This window comes from Coregonus clupeaformis, chromosome 33 (genome assembly GCF_020615455.1).
Source record: "Coregonus clupeaformis isolate EN_2021a chromosome 33, ASM2061545v1, whole genome shotgun sequence".
Taxonomy (NCBI): Eukaryota; Metazoa; Chordata; class Actinopteri; order Salmoniformes; family Salmonidae; genus Coregonus; species Coregonus clupeaformis.
The window spans coordinates 4,504,241-4,528,355 of NC_059224.1; the positions used below are offsets into that span (position 1 = coordinate 4,504,241).

General features: G+C 43.9%; 1 protein-coding gene across 1 annotated transcript; it reads left to right on the forward strand.

The window, feature by feature from the left end:
- The first annotated feature begins 1,428 nt into the window (after positions 1-1,428).
- Positions 1,429-24,075, forward strand: LOC121548501 (calmodulin-1). Its single transcript, XM_041859956.1, has 7 exons — positions 1,429-1,509; positions 1,668-1,815; positions 7,579-7,609; positions 8,123-8,266; positions 16,975-17,081; positions 19,354-19,489; positions 24,017-24,075. The coding sequence occupies exons 2-7, from the start codon at positions 1,813-1,815 to the stop codon at positions 24,043-24,045; spliced, it is 450 nt and encodes a 149-aa protein (XP_041715890.1). The 5' UTR covers positions 1,429-1,509; positions 1,668-1,812; the 3' UTR covers positions 24,046-24,075.
- Positions 24,076-24,115: the final 40 nt, after the last annotated feature.

The following is a 24,115-nucleotide window of genomic DNA, read 5'->3' on the forward strand; positions in this document are numbered from 1 at the left end:
TCTTTATTGAAAACATTTGATATTTAGCCTACTCAACTTACTATGCAATAGGTAGAATTTACAACATAAACAACAAACACAACATAGTGACTATTATGCGGGCAAAACTTTTCGAATAAAATATAGAGAGCAGTGTTACAGCTTTTTCCCCATTAAAGGTGGGGAAACCACCGCAACGATGCTGCTCCATTTTTACATTTCACGTACATTTTTACATTATTTTCTAGTAGGTAGCGTATCATCCAATGGAAAGTATTGTACCTCCCAGCAACGAATCTCAGCAGCACTTGTCTGCCGGGTTGTCATCTCCGCTGTCACAAAATACATACTTACATTTCCAAAGCCTTTAGTAAACCACAATGTAATCTCCATCTATAACAAAATCGACATTATTAAAATGAACCGTTTGGACAAACAATGGGCGTAAATCGCATTTGTTTTAACTTTGTTACATGTATGGGATTTAAATCAAGCGCTACTGGTGCAATGCAGGTCCGACCTAGCCAATACTTGCCAATATATAATATTGCGGGTCTGCTCTAACCAATCAGACGCAGCGTCACATAACGGCATTGCAAATTCTCCAGCGTCAACCAGGTAGCGACTTTATACACTAGGCGTATCCTTCCGCTATGGTAAAATAGTCCAATGTAGAAGTTTTGTGCTAGAAAAGAGACCTAAAAGTTTAGTTTGATTTTATGGCCTTTCGAAATATCATTGATAGTCATAATGTAACTAATGCGAAAAGAACGTCTCAATTATTCCCTGGCACACTTGTTGTTGATGTAGTGTGATGAATTATGGCTTTGCGACAATGTTTTTATTTAACTAGGCAAGTCAGTTAAGAACAACTTCTTATTTACAATGACGGCCTACACCGGCCAAAACCCGGACGGGCCAATTGTGCACCGTCCTATGGGACTCCAAATCACGGCCGGTTGTAATACAGCCTGGAATCGAACCAGGGAGTCTATAGTGACGCCTCAGGCACTGAAATGCAGTGCCTTAGACCGCTGCGCCACTCGGGAGCCAATGTTCAGGGTAAATGGAGGTTCCCCTGTCCTTATTCATAAGGGGCATTATTTTGCACAGGTTATAGGGCTAATATGTTGTGTTTAAGGCAAGGTTTGTAAATGGTGCATTAAACTTGAAAGATACATATAGTTTAGAGTTTGCATAACCTATAATAAACAGATAACACACCAATGCCTGTTTCGAATGACCTTGGTGACTTTTATAATGTTGTTGCCGTAGTGTATGCAGAGTTGCACCTGCTATGGCGCAAACCAGCATTGAATTGGGGGGAATGTGCAGTCTGCAACGTGCACAACAGGCCTGCTAGCTACAGTAAGCTACAGAAGACGCAGAGCGGTCCTGTGATTGACGTGTCTCCGCCCTGTAGTGGGAGGGACTTAACACAGTCTCTGTAGTTGGAGAAATAAGGAAGTGAGTGAACAGGCTGGGGTGATGTCTAGATGCCATGCAGCTTTTGTCAAATAGACGTCAAAGGTAGATTTATTTTATTTTATTTTAGCTAACTATTAACCCTTTTCCTAACTTTAACCTAATTATCCTAACCTGGTACGTTCATTCTCCTAACCTGCTGCGTAAGTTATCCTAAACCTGCTACGAAAAGTCAATTTTAACAAAAGCTGTATCCTTTCTAGACACGACCACAGGCTGGGCTAGGTTCGCGGAGGGATACAAAGTCCCCATTCTATACACACCTCCATCCCGCTAGTGGAAACTTCATCTAAAGAACGAGCACACTCGTAGTCTGGTTCATAGATAATCAGCCTAGATCCATCAAACATGGTATGTATTTTGATTCATTTTTATATAATTAGTCAATGCATTCAATGCCACGATATAACGGGAAATGAATGAGGGTATTGGTAAAGCAATGGGGAAATCCGCTATTTTGCCATTAATATATTTACAGCATTTTATCTTACCGGGATTTAAATTAGGACGATCAAAAAGCGTGCTATTTTGCAGCTATTATATCATTGCATGGGATATTTCATCTTTAGTCTCAAGAGGGTGAGTTGATTAGATTTGGAGGAACGTTTTCAGTAGCGATGCAATACACAAGATGGAGCGGGGATTCCGCAATAACTGCGCAATTCTTACGGCATAGTAGCTGGCTCGATATCTATATCTGGGCATGTAACCAATGATAGATACTTCATTGCATGTAGCTAACATGCTGCACAGTGCAGATTTAAATAATTATTAGATTACATTAATAGTATCGGGATAACTAGCAAGTTATACTAGATGATTACAGCATAAATCTGTAGCATAAAAAGTGATTACGTTTCAGAGTCTCTGTGTGTAGGCTGGAATGGAGTAGCGCGCTAGCGAATATGGGGTAGTGCTGCACTAGAGTGACAAGCCCTTGTAGCTATGCTGCTGACATTTCTGACAGATGTCATATATGTCTGATTGATAACCCGTTTTATTAATTGGCGATCGAGTTACATATATCAACTCCTGCATGATATTAAGATTCATCTAATTTTGAGGCAAATTAATATTTTCCGTGACTCGATAGGCCTATTAGCTGCATTTTTCAATGTTGCATCATCGTGCTGTCTGTCTTGCTGCCTAGAGACTATGATGATGATAATTGCAACAATCTATTTATCGCCTGTGATCTGTAACGGAAATCCCCCCCATCTACCTCAAATGGGTGGAATCGGACAAATTGCAACATTTTATATAGTTTGGCCCGCTGGCGTTCTACAGTACAGTAGTTAGAATGTTTCTGCAGCTTCTTCACGCTCCGTTTATATTAATGTAATGCCGACTGATTTGGTTGTCTTCTGCAAATTCTCAATACAAATGCTATGAGGCTTGTCGTTTAATCGAGTCGCCAAAGTTCTCTGGAAGTCACAGACAGCCCACTGTACAGTAGCCTAGGCAAGAACATCAACAACCGTTCAGTCTTGGGTCTGTTTGGTTTTCATAAATTAAGTCAAATGCAGAATACAGTATTTGATTGATGTTTGATGTCTTCCTTATCAAATCCGTTTGCAGTTACAAAATTATGTTTTATGGGAATTGTTATTATCAGACTAAATCAGCAATGTATTTCAAACTTCACTGTATAACTGTCAAACATCAAAACAGCCCACAATGTTGGAATAGAGTTCATTCAATTCCATATAAAAGCATCTCTCAGTCAAATGTCAGTCCTCATGTAGAAGTGATGCAGCCAGGGTGTGTTGGAGCAGGGAAAAGGCCTCTCCCAGTCAGTATATTGATTATCTATTAATTCTCTGCCCTATGGATCGTTAACAGCTCCAGGTCATCTATAAATCTCTTCTAGGCAAATCCCCGCCTTATCTTAGCTCATTGGTCACCATAGCAACACCCACCCCTAGTATGCGTTCCAGCAGGTCATCCCCAAAGCCAACACCTCCTTTGGCCGCCATTCCTTCCAGTTCTCTGCTGCAAATGACTGGAACGAACTGCAAAAATCTATGAAGCTGGAGACACTTATCTCCCTCACTAACTTTAAGCATCAGTTGTCAGAGCAGCTTACCGATCACTGCACCTGTACACAGCCCATCTGTAATTAGCCCACCCAACTACCTCATCCCCATATTGTTATTTATTTTGCTAATTTGCACCCCAGTATCTCTATTTGCACATCATCTTCTGCACATCTATCACTCCAGTGTTAATACTAAATTGTAATTATTTTGCACTATGGCCTATTTATTGCCTTACCTCCATAACTTACTACATTTGCACACACTGTATATAGATTTTCTATGTTTTGTTTATTCCATATGTAACTCTGTGTTGTTGTTGTTTTTATCGCACTGCTTTGCTTTATCTTGGCCAGGTCGCAGTTGTAAATGAGAACTTGTTCTCAACTGCCCTACCTGGTTAAATAAAGGGGAAATAAAAGGAGAAGTCAAGACATGAACCACATTTTTCTCTGTGCGATCAAATATCCCATATATGGTATTGAATCACGGCATGCAGTCGGTTTCATGTTGCATACCACTGTAGTAATTGGAGTATAAATTGCGTTTTTGAAAAGTTTAACCTGTGCCCAAAACTCTGTGTAGGCCTACCATACACTCCAACACAATACAGCTATTGAAGTGGAAACAGTGTGTCTCTATTGAGATGGAAGTATCATGTAAGTAGCCCGAGCGTAAACGGACCTATCCGGTTCCTGTTCCGGCCTTGTTTGCTGGTGCATGTGGAGTAACTTAGAGGACATTTGATCCAGTGCATTGAATCATATATTTGCTTGGCAGATGGCCCCATCCTGGCCTGGGCGGGTCAGCCTGTAAACTGCTATCAGGGTTGTGTTCATTAGGCACCAAACTGACTGAAACAGAGAGGGACTCCAATTATAAGATATGCTCTTTTTAATTTTTCCATTGCAAAAAGTTTTTCCTTGCGTGGCCAAATGAACACAACCCAGTTGTGAACTAAACTCAAACCACCACTCAGGTCAATATGGTGGCCTGGTCCTATCCTGGAGGCGGTAGTTAGCTAGCTACTGGTGCTGCTGGTTAATGCATTATAAGCTGAAAAGCCTCCCAGTACAAAAGTGTGTGTGTGTGTATAGTATGTCCCCGGGGACTATGGGTTTCCTTTGTTATGAGTCATATTAATATGTTGTAGGGGAAGCAGGTCCTTTGAAAGAGGCCTGTTGGTTTGCATAGTCCATATATGGTGCCTCGCTGACACTACCTACACTCGGGTGGGGTTGTTGTTCTGTGTTGTGTAAATTCATCAGCAGATTGCTACACCCACCCAGCCCCTGTTGCCTTCCCGCTAGACCGGCCAAAAGAGAGAGGGAGCCCCAGAGAGGAAAGGCCTGTAGTAGGAGTGTGGGCCTCGTTCCAGGCAGACCCAGCCAGGCCAAGGGAAAGGAAAGGAAGGGAAGGGCTGGAGAAGGCCTGGTCGCGCAGCAGCACTGTGAGGCCCAGTCATGGAAAGGCAAGGGAAGGGATGGGCCGGTGTAGGCCTGGTCGTGCAGCAGCACAGTGAGGCCCAACTGTCTGGGAAACCGCCATCTCTGCCACGGAACCCACCCAACGCCCAGCGTTGAGAGAGAGAGGTTGAGAGGTTGAGAGGTTGAGAGGTTGAGAGGTTGAGAGAGAGAGAGAGAGAGAGAGAGAGAGAGAGAGAGAGAGAGAGAGAGAGAGAGAGAGAGAGAGAGAGAAAAAAAAAAGAGAGAGAAAAAGAAGAGAGAGAGAGAAGAGAGAGAGAGAGAGAGAGAGAGAGAGAGAGAGAGAGAGAGAGAGAGAGAGAGAGAGAGAGAGAGAGAGAGAGAGAGAGAGAGAGAGAGAGAGAGAGAGAGAGAGACCAGTTGAAGAAAAGCCACAGCCAATGTTCATTAACCCCAACCCTTCAGAGTAAAATCATTCATCTCTGACATTTCACAAACTTGGCAGATGAAGAGAATGAGGGAGACAGGAAGAAGGAGGAGAGTAAAGCAAAGGCTATTGTCCTCCATTTTATTGAATCACGTAATGTAATTTAGCCTGGTGAAGTTATCCACTATGTGGACGTATTGACCTGAGCCAGTGATGCAGCGTCAGAGCCATGTAGAGAGTATTTTGCTATCAGCCTAAGTTAAAGAGCATCTCCAAAACAAAATAATGTAATTTGAGGTCTAGGACTTAAGCTTAATCCCCCCTCTCCATTGCTCTGTGTGATCTATCAGAACCCACAGACCTTATCACTAGGAAAGGAAACTTCACCCCCCCCCCACCCCACACACACACAGTATGCCTACGGTACAAGGAGGGGTCTTTGGTGTGTGTCATGGCATCACGTGACCATTCATATCGTTGACTGAGGCAGGTCTATGTTAAGTGTTCTCAAAACCCAGATATTGAATAAACCCAGATCTATCTATAAAGCCTAGATACATACTGTGCTGTAGGATATTTGTTCTGCTTTGGGACAGAACTGGTTGCTATGTTGTGTCACTAATTCACAGGAAACCTGGCGATGGAAACTATTGACATAGAGGGAAATGTCACTTAGAGAGTGTGTGTGTCCTGTTTTTCCCCCTGCCAGCAGCAGGCACTCAGTTACGTCAGTGGTTTGTTTGCTGTAATCATAAGCATGTTTTCCCAATCTGGGTGGGTACCTACAGGATTGTCCATTCACTCACACACACACACACACACACACACACCCCACCAACAGGCTTTACAGGCTTTTGTAAGACCTACGCTGCTGCTGCCATTGTGTGAATGTTTGTTTGAAAGCTGAGGCCCTGTGTGCGTCTAAACTCCAAAGACTTCATCCATCTGTGGGTCTCTACTATAAAGGAGTGTTGCCAAGTCATTACACACACACTCATTAAAGCTCCCCTGACTCACCTATTAAATAGGACTAACAGAGAACATACTGGGAGGTAGTCAGGAAGACCAAACCAACTGAACACACCTCTACAGCCATTTTAGCTCTTTCAGGTTACAGCAGGCCAGGGCCAAGTTTAGAAAGCATGAAATAGGACGAAACACAGGTAGTAGGTTCTACCTGGGTAATGTTCAGAAGGGAGGAAATGTTACGTACTACCTGAGCTTGGTCAATAAGAACACTATTTTTCTGTTTCAAAAACATGTTTTTGTGTCCACTGACTGAACACAATCCAGGCTAGTCTCTGGACCAAGGTAGTCTCTGTCTGGACCAAGGTAGTCTCTGGACCAAGGCAGTCTCTGTCTGGACCAAGGTAGGGTCTGTTTGGACCAAGGTAGTCTCTGGACCAAGGTAGTCTCTGTCTGGACCAAGGTAGTCTCTGTCTGGTCCAAGGAAGTCTCTGTCTGGACCAAGGTAGTCTCTGTCTGGAACAAGGTAGTCTCTGTCTGGACCAAGGTAGGGTCTGTTTGGACCAAGGTAGTCTCTGGACCAAGGTAGTCTCTGTCTGGACCAAGGTAGGGTCTGTCTGGACCAAGGTAGTCTCTGTCTGGTCCAAGGAAGTCTCTGTCTGGACCAAGGTAGTCTCTGTCTGGACCAAGGTAGTCTCTGTCTGGACCAAGGTAGTCTCTGTCTGGACCAAGGTAGGGTCTGTTTGGACCAAGGTAGGGTCTGTCTGGACCAAGGTAGTCTCTGTCTGGACCAAGGTAGGGTCTGTCTGGACCAAGGTAGGGTCTGTCTGGACCAAGGTAGTCTCTGTCTGGACCAAGGTAGTCTCTGGACAAAGGTAGTCTCTGTCTGGACCAAGGTAGTCTCTGTCTGGACCAAGGTAGTCTCTGTCTGGACCAAGGTAGTCTCTGTCTGGACCAAGGTTGCCTCTGGACCAAGGTTGCCTCTGTCCGGACCAAGGTAGTCTGGACCAAGGTAGTCTCTGTCCGGACCAAGGTAGTCTCTGGACTAAGATGGGGGATATTCCGGTTCCCCATCCAAGTCACTGGTCTGTTGAGGTCTGTAGAGGTCCCTGGTCTGAGCAACGAACAGTGTCCTCACTGTGGGGTGTTTGGACATCATTGAGGCAGGTGACAGCCAGGAGAACATGGTTAAGTAGTTTGGTATTTAGTGATTGAGTAACTGACTGACTGATGTTCGTTCTCTCTCCCTATTTTTCCTCAGGCCGATCAGCTAACAGAGGAACAGATTGCAGGTAGGAACGACTGAGTAATTACTCTAGCATGCTTTTAACACGTCTGACTCACTAATGAACGACACACGCACAAATATACACGTCCACACGCACAAATATACACGTCCATACGCACACACTCACATATACAGTGAGCTCCAAAAGTATTGGGACAGTGACACATTTGTTGTTGTTTTGGCTCTGTACTCCAGCACTTTGGATTTGAAATGATACAATGACTATGAGGTTAAAGTGCAGACTGTCAGCTTCAATTTGAGGGTATTTTCATCCATATCGGGTGAACCGTTTAGACATTTCAGCACTTCTTGTACATAGTTCCCCCATTTTAGGGGACCAAAATTATTGGGACAAATTCACTTAAATGTGTAGTAAAACTTTAGTATTTGGTCCCATATTCATAGCACGCAATGCTATGCCCAAGAGGGCCTGACTGAGCCTGTGACCCACCCACCAGTAGGAAACACTGACTTAACCATAGAGACGTAACACCGTCTTGCATTCTCCTCCTCACAGAGTTCAAAGAGGCGTTCTCCTTATTTGACAAGGATGGCGACGGCACAATCACGACCAAAGAGCTGGGCACCGTGATGAGGTCGCTGGGACAGAACCCCACAGAGGCTGAGCTGCAGGACATGATCAATGAAGTTGACGCAGACGGTGAGTGGTGAAATAAACACACCTGATAGGTCAAAAAAACAGGAAACAGGAAGATTATAGACACAGGATCTAAACGTATCTGGTTATGTCCTCTGGATGCTGAAGTACATATGCTTTTTAGGAACGTGCCATTAGTCGTTTACTCACTCTGCCTGTTCTGAGTCACACTCGGTTGACAGTATCTTATGATGACCTCACTGTTACCTGCCTAAAGGGCTTCTGGAGTGTAACAGCTCGCTTTCCTAGTGTTGCAGTGTCGGCTTTACCAACAAGAGTAAGGCCTGTCAATGTGGTGAGTGACAGCTCTTCAAGAAGCCTGTCCCAACCCATCAGCTTATCAACACATCTCACTCCTGCCTACATAGTTATGGCTGAATCAACCGCGACTCATAAATGGCACCCTATTCCTTTTCTAGTGCACTACTTTTGAGCAGGGCCCATAGGGGGGTGCCATTTGGGATGCACTTTGAGTGATTGAGAATGAGGGTGTTCATGGTGGAAGTTGGTCAGCAGCGTCTTTGACTCTTAATGATGTTGGAAATGGAACCTGTCAGTCGTCTAGGTGGCCGGTCAGGCCTCCGAAACCGCGGTGATGCCCTGTCAGCTTCTAGGGTTTTGGTAAATGGGGCCATATCGATCGGACCGCCATATTGATCGATCTCACCGTGGCTTGGCTCACTGTATCTATCCAAAGTTCTCCCTTCTCGCTCTGTTCTCTCTCTCTGTTCTCTCCTGTTCTGTACATCATTCTCTCTCTTGCTGATGCAGTCTGATGAAGGTAATACTAAAAATAAAAGGGCTTACATAACCTCTGCTCTGCTCTACGTTTCGCTTCGTACATTCAGTATCTCTTATCTCTCCTCCCCTAAACTCTCCTCCCCACCCCTCCCCCCTCTCATCTTTGTACATCCAGAAGCCTCATAGTGATGTCAACAGCAGGGCCACAGATTCTCCCTCTCCTCTCCTCTCCCTCTCCTCTCCCCTCTCATCTTTGTACATCCAGAAGCCTCATAGTGATGTCAACAGCAGGGCCATAGATTCTTTACCAAACAAGCAGAGTGGATGACAGAGGAAGTAGAGAATGAGGTTAGCTTTACCTCCGAGAGCTGTGCTGTTGGTCTCTGTGAGAGGAGAGGCTTTACCTCATAGAGCTGTGCTGTTGGTCTCTGTGAGAGGAGAGGCTTTACCTCAGAGAGCTGTGCTGTTGGTCTCTGTGAGAGGAGAGGCTTTACCTCAGAGAGCTGTGCTGTTGGTCTCTGTGAGAGGAGAGGCTTTACCTTACTTACTTACTTACTTTATTGTCCCCATGGGGAAATTTTGTTGCAGTGTCATGTACACATTTAAAGTGGCGTTAAATACAAAACAAGATTGACAATACAACTTTCAATAACAGTCACGCACCAATAAAAGTAAGAAATAAGAAATAAAACATTTAAAACATTTAAAACAAAGACTAGCCTGCTGGCCTTACGGGGTCAATGGGAACATTTGCCCGAGCTATTTAAGAGGGATATCACACCTGGCACAAATGATTGTCTCGTTCTATTTTTCCTGCTGAGGGGTGCCCTATACCTACGCCCAGAGGGGGAGTAATTCAAAGTCCAGGTACAGGGGGTGACTTGGGTCTAAAATGATTTTGTGAGCCTTACGGAGGGCCCTGACCTTAAAGATCTCATCCAGGCCTGTCTGTTTGACTCCAAGTACCTTACTTGCTGTGGTAATAATCCTTCTCAGCATGTTTCTCTGACTGACAGTGGCATTGCCAAACCAACAAACAATACAAAAAGTTAAAATACTCTCAATAAAGGATATGTAAAACAGAGTCAATATAGTACAGTCTATATTAAAAGAACCCAACTTTTTTAGAAAGTACAGTCTCTGTTGGCTCTTTTTGTAGATCTGGTCTGTACATTTACTCCACTGAAGCTTACTATCCAAAAAGACACCCAGATATTTATATTCCTCTACAATTTCTATATTCTGGCCTCTGATAGATGTTGCAGAGGTAGGTGTTGTACGCTTCCTGAAGTCTATGTACATCTCTTTGGTCTTGTTAGTATTGAGGACCAAGTGTGATTCCTCACACCACTCTACAAAGTCATCTAGGACCGGGCCATGATGTTCCTCGTCATCATGCAACAGGCTGATCAAGGCAGTGTCATCAGCGAACTTAACGAGGTGTCTGTCAGTATGGGAACTAGTACAACTATTAGTGTACAAGATGTACAGAAGTGGGGACAAAACACATCCCTGAGGAGAGCCTGTGTTGGTATTGCGTATATCCGACACATGGGGACCTATTTTGACTCGCTGTGAGCGTTGGCTCAGGAAGTCCAACAGCCACAAAACCAGCCCCCCATCTAAGGAAAAGTCCTGAATGAGTCTCTGTGCCAGAATGTAAGGCTGGATTGTGTTGAAGGCAGAAGAAAAGTCAACAAACAGAACCCTGACATGAGATTTGGCACCTTCTAGATGTCTATAGACCATGTTAAGGAGGGTAAGAATGGCATCATCAACTCCTCTGCTGGTCTGATAGGCAAACTGAAATGGGTCGAGGAGCTTCTGGGTGACACTGAGAATATGACTTTTCACAATTTTCTCAAGGCATTTCATAACTAAGGATGTCAAAGCGACAGGGCGATAGTCATTCAGCACAGAGGGATTTGATACTTTAGGAATTGGTATAATTATTGATTTTTTCCACAATACTGGAACGTGTTGCTGGTTGAGTGAAGATTGGAAAATGTCTGTAAAAACACCAGCCAGTTGTTCAGCACAGTGCTTTAACACATGCCCACTTATTTTGTCTGGGCCTGGGCTTTTGTATGTGTTACATCCCCTGAACAACTTTAGAACATCAGACTGTTGAACAACAACTCTCTCAAACATTTGTAATGATGCTTTCATTTGTTTTACCTCCGACACGAAGTTGTCTGATTCAAATCTTGAGAAGAAAACATTCAGTTCATTAGCCATGTTCTGGCCCTCATATTCCCCAAGGTCAGCACTGGTTTTTCCCCTGCCTATATGGGGGGCACTAGCCATGGATTTAATCCCTTGCCAGGCCACCCTTGCGTTTCCTGAGGAGAGGGTCCTCTCCACCCTTTGCTTGTATGCCTCCTTGTCCACCAGTATCTGTCTTTTTATCTCACGTTGTACATCTCTTAAAGCCTGTCTATCACCCCCAGCATAAACTGCCTTCTTCCTATCAAGTAGTGATTTTAGATGTTTTGATACCCAAGGCTTGTTGTTAGGGAAGATTTTACAGGTCTTAGTAGGCACAACTGACTCAACACAGAAGTTTACATAGTCTGAAATAACCTCTGTGAGTTCATCCAGATCAGAGCTGCTGTCCTCAAATACCTCCCACATTGTACAGTCAAAACACCCCTGGAGACAAGTGATACTGTTGTCATTCCAGATCTGGACAGTTTTAACTGTGGGTTTCTCCCTCTCCAGGAGGCGACAGTAAATTGGCCTGAGGTAGACCACATTGTGGTCTGATGTCCCCAGAGGAGGTCTGGTGGTGGCAGAGAACGCCTTTGGTATTGTCCCATAGCACAAATCAAGAGTCCTATTTTTCCTAGTGTGACATTTCACATACTGATGGTATGTGCGCAAGACTTTGTGCAAGGTACAGTTGTTAAAATCCCCTAAAATAAATTTAAAGGGTGCGTCGGGGAGATGGATTCCAGTTTCTGTGACAGATTATAAATAATCTCTGATGCCTTTGTTATATTAGCTTTTGGTTGAATGTACACAACGGTAACAAACAATTGGGGGAACTCACGGGGCAGATAGTAAGGTCGCAGTGACACAGAAAGCAGTTCAATGTCGGGGGTACAGAGTCGCTCTCTTACCAGGATCGATTTACACCACTGGTCCCTGACAAGCAGGCAGACCTCAGAGAGCTGTGCTGTTGGTCTCTGTGAGAGGAGAGGCTTTACCTCAGAGAGCTGTGCTGTTGGTCTCTGTGAGAGGAGAGGCTTTACCTCAGAGAGCTGTGCTGTTGGTCTCTGTGAGAGGAGAGGCTTTACCTCAGAGAGCTGTGCTGTTGGTCTCTGTGAGAGGAGAGGCTTTACCTCCGAGAGCTGTGCTGTTGGTCTCTGTGAGAGGAGAGGCTTTACCTCAGAGAGCTGTGCTGTTGGTCTCTGTGAGAGGAGAGGCTTTACCTCAGAGAGCTGTGCTGTTGGTCTCTGTGAGAGGAGAGGCTTTACCTCAGAGAGCTGTGCTGTTGGTCTCTGTGAGAGGAGAGAGGGACAGGCTCTGAAGTAGTGTTTGTGGTTCCCTGTCATAGCTTTTTTTCTCGCTGTTGACGCCCTCCACCCCGTGTGAAAAATATTTGAATTTATTGGTTTCAACAGAAAGTTTTGCAGCCCTGGATGTTTTCTTAGGGGCCTTTCCGCCTTGCCTAGGAAAAGCTATGAGGGAATACTAGCCTGTGGAATGAATGTCATCATCAGTAGAATGAGTCTGCTTCCTGTAGTTTGCGTCAGCAGTGCCTCCTTATATAGCCTATATGATCACACCATCTCACACTCATTCCCTCGCTCCATCTTTCTCCCACCCACTCCATCTCCCCCTCTCGTACGTCACAGGCAGTCAAACCCAAGTGTCAGTCAGCCAGCTCTCCATCACTCCAGACCTCCTCTTCCAGTGGTGCTTTTCCTGCCTTGCTACCTAGTGTCTAAACACACATATGCACTCACACACCTAGTTGACAGAGTGAGAGTGTGTGTGTGTGTGTCCCTGTGTGGCTCTGTCTGTGTCTCTGGGTGTTAGTTAACAGGTCATTAGATAGCCCCTGGCCATTAGATCACCATCTTCCCCATCATCCCACATCCCACTGCCAACACCAACGTACTGTATGTCCAGCCAAAGAAGTATAAGTCTACCCATCACCTTCCCATTGTTCTAGAAATTCTATTTGTATGTGCATCCATCCATCCTCCACCACCCATGAGCCCACACATCTTTAGAGGCAGCTGAGGTCTAAATAAACAGGTTTGATTCTGGTTAGAGGTTATGTCAGGGATCCCACTGCTGCTACTAATATACATCCATCCACCAGACATAAGCCCACACATCCTGTGACCCCTGACTGGGAGGCCTGGGGCCTGGTTAGAGAAAAGGGAGAAGGATGGGTGCTGGTTAGACCCCCCCCCCGATAACGATTCGGTTTGATTAGAGAACAAATCGATTTGATGCTCTCACATTTGTTGCATAAACACATTCATTTTCCATTCTAAATTCAAATCTGCTGCTGATGAGCTGGGCTTCTGAGCTTGTGTGTGTTTGTGTTTTTGTAAATTACAAATCAACTATGACATAGCCAATGCATATACAGTGGGGGAAAAAAGTATTTAGTCAGCCACCAATTGTGCAAGTTCTCACACTTAAAAAGATGAGAGAGGCCTGTAATTTTCATCATAGGAACACATCAACTATGACAGACAAATTGAGAAAAAAAATCACATTGTAGGATTTTTAATGAATTTATTTGCAAATTATGGTGGAAAATAAGTATTTGGTCACCTACAAACAAGCAAGATTTCTGGCTCTCACAGACCTGTAACTTCTTCTTTAAGAGGCTCCTCTGTCCTCCACTCGTTACCTGTATTAATGGCACCTGTTTGAACTTGTTATCAGTATAAAAGACACCTGTCCACAACCTCAAACAGTCACACTCCAAACTCCACTATGGCCAAGACCAAAGAGCTGTCAAAGGACACCAGAAACAAAATTGTAGACCTGCACCAGGCTGGGAAGACTGAATCTGCAATAGGTAAGCAGCTTGGTTTGAAGAAATCAACTGTGGGAGCAATTATTAGGAAATGGAAGACATACAAGACCACTGATAATCTCCCTCAATCTGGGGCTCCACGCAAGATCTCACCCCCGTGGGGTCAAAATGATCACAAGAACGGTGAGCAAAAATCCCAGAACCACACGGGGGGACCTAGTGAATGACCTGCAGAGAGCTGGGACCAAAGTAACAAAGCCTACCATCAGTAACACACTACGCCGCCAGGGACTCAAATCCTGCAGTGCCAGACGTGTCCCCCTGCTTAAGCCAGTACATGTCCAGGCCCGTCTGAAGTTTGCTAGAGTGCATTTGGATGATCCAGAAGAGGATTGGGAGAATGTCATATGGTCAGATGAAACCAAAATATAACTTTTTGGTAAAAACTGAACTCGTCGTGTTTGGAGGACAAAGAATGTTGAGTTGCATCCAAAGAACACCATAACTACTGTGAAGCATGGGGGTGGAAACATCATGCTTTGGGGCTGTTTTTCTGCAAAGGGACCAGGACGACTGATCCGTGTAAAGGAAAGAATGAATGGGGCCATGTATCGTGAGATTTTGAGTGAAAACCTCCTTCCATCAGCAAGGGCATTGAAGATGAAACGTGGCTGGGTCTTTCAGCATGACAATGATCCCAAACACACCGCCCGGGCAACGAAGGAGTGGCTTCGTAAGAAGCATTTCAAGGTCCTGGAGTGGCCTAGCCAGTCTCCAGATCTCAACCCCATAGAAAATCTTTGGAGGGAGTTGAAAGTCCGTGTTGCCCAGCGACAGCCCCAAAACATCACTGCTCTAGAGGAGATCTGCATGGAGGAATGGGCCAAAATACCAGCAACAGTGTGTGAAAACCTTGTGAAGACTTACAGAAAACGTTTGACCTGTGTGATTGCCAACAAAGGGTATATAACAAAGTATTGAGAAACTTTTGTTATTGACCAAATACTTATTTTCCACCATAATTTGCAAATAAATTCATTAAAAATCATCCTACAATGTGATTTTCTGGATATTCTTTTCTCATTTTGTCTGGCATAGTTGACGTGTACCTATGATGAACATTACAGGCCTCTCTCATCTTTTTAAGTGGGAGAACTTGCACAATTGGTGGCTGACTAAATACTTTTTTTCCCCACTGTATAGCACAATGTTTCATTTCACCCCCATCTCAAAATAGAATGGTTTTGACAGTTTGGATGTTTTTAGAGAGCTTCTTTTCTCATTCTGCTTTGGCCATGCAGAGCACCTCGCAAAAGTGATTCCTCGTTATGAAATGATCAACTTTACCCTGTATATCTGTAAATGACCATATACTGTACACTGACTGTTTTTAAAGCAAAACTACCAAAACTATTGCTGATGGTGAACCTTAACAATTCAAATAAAATCTATTGTAAGGCCCATTCAACAGGTATCGCCAGATGAGTTGTCTCCGGTAGCTTACTTTTATTCTGGTAAAACACTATTTTCAACAGCGCATAGATAACAATAACCTAGCAAATTACATAGGTTGTCACTCAATTAATGAAGCCTAATATCGCACAACCATTTTAGCATTTGAATGCTGAAGGTGCAAGATCAGGAACAGGCCTCCTACCTCCCGTTGGTCAGCGCGCGAAGCTGGGCACAGTGTGCAGTTTGACTAGGCTTCTGATATTCCCTGGGGTTGTTCGGCATGCAAAATCACTTGTAGGTCAATGACTGTCAACACAGTTACATGCTTAGTTCCACACTGAAGGAGAGGACGCATCAGTTGTCACAAAAGATTAGGGTATTTTCGTAAAGGTAGCAAAAAAGTGATATGAGCCCCCAAAATGTGAATCAATCGATTTTCTGACCGATGCATGCTACATTTGGATTGGTTTGGGCCAGACCGATGCAGTCCTATCTTAATGGGATACTTCAGTATTTGGGCAATAAGGCCCTTTAGCATGCTAGTAGATACCCATAGACTTCCAGTCATTGCTCTAACGCTAGTTAGCATTGGCTCGCGAAACGAACTCTAACTTCCTTTATACTGGACACAACGCAGTGAATAACTTAAAGAGACTTTAAAAATGACTCTGGGGAGGTAGATAAAGGGCCTCATTACCAATATCCAGAAGTATCCCTTTAAACATTTGAATCAGGGACTGATGAGTATAAGTGAATCGTTACATCCCTAATTATCATCATAGGAAAATTCTAGCTAGGCAACCAAGCATTTGTCTTTATTTACACAGATAGTTTTTCTATATCATTCGATTTTCTGCAGTCTTTCTTCATTTATACAGTTTTTCTAATCAACAGCAGATGTACAGGTAACTGACAAAATGGAAACACTTGAGTAAATGAGGGATACAAAGTATATTATAAGCAGGTGCTTCCACACAGGTGTGATTCCTGAGTTAATTAAGCAATTAACATCCCATCATGCTTAGGGTCATGTATAAAAATGCTGGGCAGGCCATTATGTTGGCCATTATTTGGCTACCATGGCTATGCCCCCATAGGATGACAATGCCCCCATCCACAGGGCACGAGTGGTCACTGAATGGTTTGATGAGCATGAAAACGATGTAAACCATACGCCATGCCCGTCTCAGTCACCAGATCTCAACCCAATTGAACACTTATGGAGAGGCGCCTGAGACAGGGTTTTCCACAATCATCAACAAAACACCAAATGATGGAATTTCTTGTGGAAGAATGGTGTCGCATCCCTCCAATAGAGCTCTAGACACTTGTAGAATCTATGCCAAGGTGCATTGAAGCTGTTCTGGCTCGTGGTCGCCCAACGCCCTATTAAGAGACTTTGTTTCCTTTTTTCTGGCAGTTACCTGTATGTTCTACTTTTATCTCTATCTTATTCTTGTATTGCACTCTGCACCTTTAACTGAATGTGGTAGTTCTATCTCCAATCCAGGCAACGGCACCATTGACTTCCCAGAGTTCCTGACCATGATGGCCAGAAAAATGAAGGACACAGACAGCGAGGAGGAGATCCGTGAAGCCTTTAGGGTATTCGACAAGGTAAGGTACTACATGTACTCAGCGGCGATTTTATCATGTCAATCTTGGTGGGGCAAGCCCCCCCCCCAAAAAAAGTGTTGCTATGCATGCCAGCAAAGCCACTACACAACACAACACTAAACAATACATTAATTGTACTATAATGGTGACAAACAGTGCCCACAAACTGTTAGGGCCTACATAAAGCTGTCCCAACAACAGTCCCAACATCTTACCACTGCTACACCTGGCTATCAGCAGAGCCTTGTCTGGTAGCGAAACAGTTAATTCAGCCTCATTTACTGCCTTAAAAAAAAATAACTGTTGATATGGCTGACTTGCTTAAACAAATGTGGTTTCTACTGACAATTGAGATGTACAAACTATGGCATAAGGGGACGACGAGCAGATAAGAGGCAATATAACTATTTGTTCAGCACTTTTGAAATGTACAGCAACAGAATTCAGAACATGGGCCGTTCTTACAGTAGTCTCCCTGTACACCAAGTCAGAATCGTACGATAAATAAAGGGGGCATATAAGCAGACAATGAAAGCTCTTACAATATTTGATGATGACATTTCTCTAAAACAGGTTATAGGCTACATGTGCACCACCAAGTCAGAACAGTAGGCTAAATTATGAGGGGAAAAGGGACCAAATTATTAGAATGAGGCACATGGGCTACTAACGGCTTACTACACAACATACACTTAGTATTACTTTTTAGCTACAGTATACATATCTCCCTGGCATATTACATCATTTATGCAGCAGAATACAATACATCTTTGGACTCCCCTTGTTGTGCTGTGCTCACTTGAACAGGAAGGTGGTGTGGCGGTCCTTGGTGGGCAAATTTTGTCATCACTTGGTCATCAAAGTCTGCCATTCTCTGGATTTATGGTGCTTTCAAGACAACTGGGAACTCTGAAAAAAACAAGGACGAATCATGACATTAGTGATCTTCAGGTCGGAGCTCTAGAAAGAGGCCCGGGTTCCCGACTTAGAATTCCGAGTTGGATGACCATTCAAAACTTATTTTGCCAGTCGGAGCTCGTTTTTATCCGAGTTCCCAGTTGTCTTGAACTCACTGAAGTCTGAGATTTCCGATTTTCCAGTTGGTTTGAAAGCGGCAGAAGTCATGCTGGATTGACAGCATGGCCAATGTTGAATGTTTATCCTTTTTAAGCTTGGAAAAGAGCCCCTTATACCCAGATTTGGACCACACAGCCACTCCACTGAATAGCAGGCTAGTGATTGTGTTTCAATGCTTGCAGTTAGCCACTGATTCCTTCCAAACCACTCTTTGTTGAATTTGCGATTTCCAACATGTTTATGTCCAATGACCGATGAGCACCGATACGTTTTATCTATAATTTCTCTTCATAATTTCTCTTAATATTACAAGGATTGAAAAGGATTTGCCAGTATATTGTCGACTTGATTCATGATGATGACTGCTAGCTAAGATTTTGAAAGTATGATGTTGACATGATCAGTCCAATCAAAGCTACTGTAGGTATAACGTGATTTTATGTCATTTTATCTGTGGCCAATGACCTTGAGGCTTCTTGGATGGGCACTTCTAATGTAACTCTATGGCAGCACCCAAGGGTCTTGAATTTTTCGAGCTCTCCCCGTAGATTTTGCGGTGACGTGGTGTCCCCATGAGTGACAGAACACTGAGCCAATCACGGCGCAACTAGAGAACATTACCAACCGTTACGCTCCGTATTTTCAGTTGGCTGCCCCACCACCACAGAAAGCACTGAGCTAGGTTGAAACACCTGCATTTTGGAGCTGCCTTACTCAAGAAAGCAAAAGAGAGACCATGTTTGTATGCGGCTTTATTAACTCAATGATTTATAAATGTTTGTACATTGTTTGCAGACTGATATGTGACATGTATTAATGCCAAAATAACATGCAAAAAGGGTGGGGCTCAAAACATTTGGGGCTCCTCCCCACCTGTCCTGAATGACGGGACGCCAAAGCATGTACTACCTTGGAGAGTAGAGACTATTATCCTCATAGGACAATTTTGCTTCGTTATAAACTAGTAAACAGTCAACTTTCATAAGATGTACCCACCTTTTGATAAACACGTCGTCAAACTCTTCCTGTTATGGTGATGCTATATATATCATTAACCGTCCAATGGGATTTGATTCTCCACTCATCATTACCCAATGGGGATTTGCCTCTCGGTTATATCCTGATTGCTCACCGAATGGGAATGCCTTTCCATCTATTCTCACCCAATGGGATTCCTTCTCTCCTGTGTCTCCAGGACGGAAACGGCTACATCAGCGCCGCAGAGCTCCGCCACGTCATGACAAACCTGGGGGAGAAGTTAACAGACGAGGAGGTAGACGAGATGATCAGAGAAGCAGACATTGATGGAGACGGACAGGTCAATTATGAAGGTAAGAGGACAGATCTTGCCCTGTATGATTAACCTGCCACATGTAGCAGTGGTTATTAGTGGTTATTAGATGGGAGGGAGGGAGGGAGGGAGGGAGGGAGGGAGGGAGACAGACAGACAACACAACAACACAACAACAGACAGACAGACAGACAGACAGAAGACAGCGACAGCGACAGCAGACAACAGACAGACAGACAGACAGACAGACAGACAGACAGACAGACAGACAGACAGACAGACAGACAGACAGACAGACAATGAAGGTAAGAGGGCAGAGTGGGGTAAGTTCAGCCACCCTTGTTTCTTGAAAACCATACATAAAGTTAATCATTTGACCAAATATTTAGGAAGAGGTCATCATTTCATGGAGTCTGAGAAGGGAGAAACCATGGTAACACTTTACTTGACACCCAGTGTCATAACCATGTCATAATACACTAAATATACAAATGTATGTGGACACCCCTTAAAATTAGTGGATTTGGCTAGTTCAGCCACACCCGTTGCTGACAGGTGTATAAAATCGAGCACACAGCCATGCAATCTCCATAGACAAACATTGGCAGTAGAATGGCCTTACTGAAGAGCTCAGTGACTTTCAATGTGGCACCGTCCTAGGATGCCACCTTTCCAACAAGTCAGTTCGTCAAGTTTCTGCCCTGCTAGAGCTGCCCCGGTCAACTGTAAGTGCTGTTATTGTGAAGTGGAAACATCTAGGAGCAACAATGGCTCAGCCGCGAAGTGGTAGGCCACACAAGCTCACAGAACGGGACCGCCGAGTGCTGTAGAGCGTAAAAAATCGTCTGTCCTCAGTTGCAACACTCACTACCGAATTCCAAACTGCACAAGAACTGTTCGTCGGGAGCTTCATGAAATGGGTTTCCATGGCAGAGTAGCCGCACACAAGCCTAAGATCACCATGCGCAATGCGAAGCGTCGGCTGGAGTGGTGTATAGCTCGCCGACATTGGACTGTGGAGACGTGGAAACGCGTTCTCTGGAGGGATGAATCCGACGGACAAATCTGAGTTTGGCAGATTCCAGGAGAACGCTACCTGCCCCAATGCAAAACTGGGTTTGGCGGATGCCATGAGAACGCTACCTGCCCCAATGCATAGTGACAACTGTAAAGTTTGGAGGAGGAGGAATAATGGTCTGTGGCTGTTTTTCATGGTTCGGGCTCCTTAATTCCAGTGAAGGGAAATCTTAATGCTACAGCATACAATGACATTCTAGACGATTCTGTGCTTCCAACTTTGTGGCAACAGTTTGGGGAAGGCCCTTTCCTGTTTCAGCATGACAATGCCTTCATGCACAAACCATACAAAAATGGTTTGTCGAGATCGGTGTGGAAGAACTTGACTGGCCTGCGCAGAGCCCTGACCTCCACCCTATCGAACACCTTTGGGATGAATTGGAACGCAGACTACGAGCCAGGTCTAATCGCCCAACCTCACTAATGCTCTTGTGGCTGAACGGAAGCAAGTCCCTGCAGCAATGTTCCAACATCTAGTGGAAAGCCTTCCTAGAAGAGTGGAGGCTGTTATAGCAGCAAAGGGGGGACCAACTCCATATTAATGCCCATGATTTTGGAATGAGACATTCGACAAGCAGTTGTCCACATACTTTTGGTCATGTAGTGTATGAAATAATACCTGACATAACCTATCATAATATGGTCATTAACACTGTCATGACCCATATTTACACCTGTTGTGACATACACTACCGTTCAAAAGTTTGGGGTCACTTAGAAATGTCCTTGTTTTCGAAAGAAAATCAATTTTTTTGTCCATTAAAATAACATCAAATTGATCAGAAATACAGTGTAGACATTGTTAATGTTGTAAATGGCTATTGTAGCTGGAAACGGCAGATTTTTTATGGAATATCTACATAGGCGTACAGAGGCCCATTATCAGCTATTCCATGCAAGAAATTGCCAAGAAACTGAAGATCTCGTACAACGCTGTGTACTACTCCCTTCACAGAACAGCGCAAACTGGCTCTAACCAGAATAGAAAGAGGAGTGGGAGGCCCCGGTGCACAACTGAGCAAGAGGACAAATACAGTGGGGAAAAAAAGTATTTAGTCAGCCACCAATTGTGCAAGTTCTCACACTTAAAAAGATGAGAGAGGCCTGTAATTTTCATCATAGGTACACGTCAACTATGACAGACAAATTGAGGGGAAAAAATCCAGAAAATCACATTGTAGGATTTTTAATGAATTTATTTGCAAATGATGGTGGAAAATAAGTATTTGGTCACCTACAAACAAGCAAGATTTCTGGCTCTCACAGACCTGTAACTTCTTCTTTAAGAGGCTCCTCTGTCCTCCACTCGTTACCTGTATTAATGGCACCTGTTTGAACTTGTTATCAGTATAAAAGACACCTGTCCACAACCTCAAACAGTCACACTCCAAACTCCACTATGGCCAAGACCAAAGAGCTGTCAAAGGACACCAGAAACAAAATTGTAGACCTGCACCAGGCTGGGAAGACTGAATCTGCAATAGGTAAGCAGCTTGGTTTGAAGAAATCAACTGTGGGAGCAATTATTAGGAAATGGAAGACATACAAGACCACTGATAATCTCCCTCGATCTGGGGGCTCCACGCAAGATCTCACCCCGTGGGGTCAAAATGATCACAAGAACGGTGAGCAAAATCCCAGAACCACACGGGGGACCTAGTGAATGACCTGCAGAGAGCTGGGACCAAAGTAACAAAGCCTACCATCAGTAACACACTACGCCGCCAGGGACTCAAATCCTGCAGTGCCAGACGTGTCCCCCTGCTTAAGCCAGTACATGTCCAGGCCCGTCTGAAGTTTGCTAGAGTGCATTTGGATGATCCAGAAGAGGATTGGGAGAATGTCATATGGTCAGATAAAAACCAAAATATAACTTTTTGGTAAAAACTCAACTCGTCGTGTTTGGAGGACAAAGAATGCTGAGTTGCATCCAAAGAACACCATACCTACTGTGAAGCATGGGGGTGGAAACATCATGCTTTGGGGCTGTTTTTCTGCAAAGGGACCAGGACGACTGATCCGTGTAAAGGAAAGAATGAATGGGGCCATGTATCGTGAGATTTTGATTGAAAACCTCCTTCCATCAGCAAGGGCATTGAAGATGAAACGTGGCTGGGTCTTTCAGCATGACAATGATCCCAAACACACCGCCCGGGCAACGAAGGAGTGGCTTCGTAAGAAGCATTTCAAGGTCCTGGAGTGGCCTAGCCAGTCTCCAGATCTCAACCCCATAGAAAATCTTTGGAGGGAGTTGAAAGTCTGTGTTGCCCAGCGACAGCCCCAAAACATCACTGCTCTAGAGGAGATCTGCATGGAGGAATGGGCCAAAATACCAGCAACAGTGTGTGAAAACCTTGTGAAGACTTACAGAAAACGTTTGAACTGTGTCATTGCCAACAAAGGGTATATAACAAAGTATTGAGAAACTTTTGTTATTGACCAAATACTTATTTTCCACCATAATTTGAAAATAAATTCATAAAAAATCCTACAATGTGATTTTCTGGATTTTTTTCTTCTCAATTTGTCTGTCATAGTTGACGTGTACCTATGATGAAAATTACAGGCCTCTCTCATCTTTTTAAGTGGGAGAACTTGCACAATTGGTGGCTGACTAAATACTTTTTTCCCCCACTGTACATTAGAGTGTCTAGTTTGAGAAACAGACGCCTCACAGGTCCTCAACTGGCAGCTTCATTAAATAGTACCCACAAAACACCAGTCTCAACATCAACAGAGAAGAGGCGACTCCGGGATGCTGACCTTCTAGGCAGAGTTGCAAAGAAAAAGACATATCTCAGACTGGCCAATAAAAAGAAAATATTAAGATGGGCAGTCTGAGATATGGCTTTTTCGGGTGTCAATTAAAGCGTTACCGAACCCACATTGAAAAAGTGGTAAGCAAGTTAGGTCCAAAAAACAGATTTTCACCATGTCAAATTAATTTGTATCTAAACCAAAGTAGATAATTTTAAGATTGTTCAATACATCAGTTGGGGTCACTATAAGCTTCAATATGAGGTCCTAAACCTAGCATGCAAGTGCATCCTTGTAGCTGTGTGGGTTAATATAGTCAGAATGTTTGCCTTGGGGTAAGTTCAGCCAATGGCAAGTTGAGCAAATTAAAGCGTTTTCTTTTCAGGCGTAATGTAAGTCATTATCGCTGGGATATGAGGTAACAACACTGCCTATGTAAATAATGTTTTTTTGAAGGTACAAAGTGTTTGTTAGGTGTTAAAATGATTAAAAGGCAAAAAAATGATTTGTGATTGTGTTGAATTGGGAAATAAAGATAGACATGGTTTTTACAAGGTAGTGGTAAGATTTCATTCAGTACAGAAATGTGTAGGCGGCTTAATTTACACTGTCCTGCATTTACACAATGGGTTAATGGGGTCCAATGAGCTACAGTATGTTCCTAATCTTTGTCTTTGTGTTCTTTCATTCATTCTCTCTCTCTCTGTCTCTCTATCTCTCTCTCCTTCTACAGAGTTTGTACAGATGATGACTGCAAAGTGAACCTCGCCCGACTTGCCCCGTTCCCTCTTAGAAAAAAAAAAAATCTGTTTTACTTACCTCTTGGAAAAAC

What these genes read in the sequence shown, in the direction of transcription:
- LOC121548501 (XM_041859956.1), top strand. An exon ending in CAATGAAGTTGACGCAGACG is followed by an intron (nt 8,267 to 16,974) that starts GTGAGTGGTGAA and finishes TCTCCAATCCAG; the next exon opens with GCAACGGCACCATTGACTTC. An exon ending in CGGACAGGTCAATTATGAAG is followed by an intron (nt 19,490 to 24,016) that starts GTAAGAGGACAG and finishes CTCCTTCTACAG; the next exon opens with AGTTTGTACAGATGATGACT.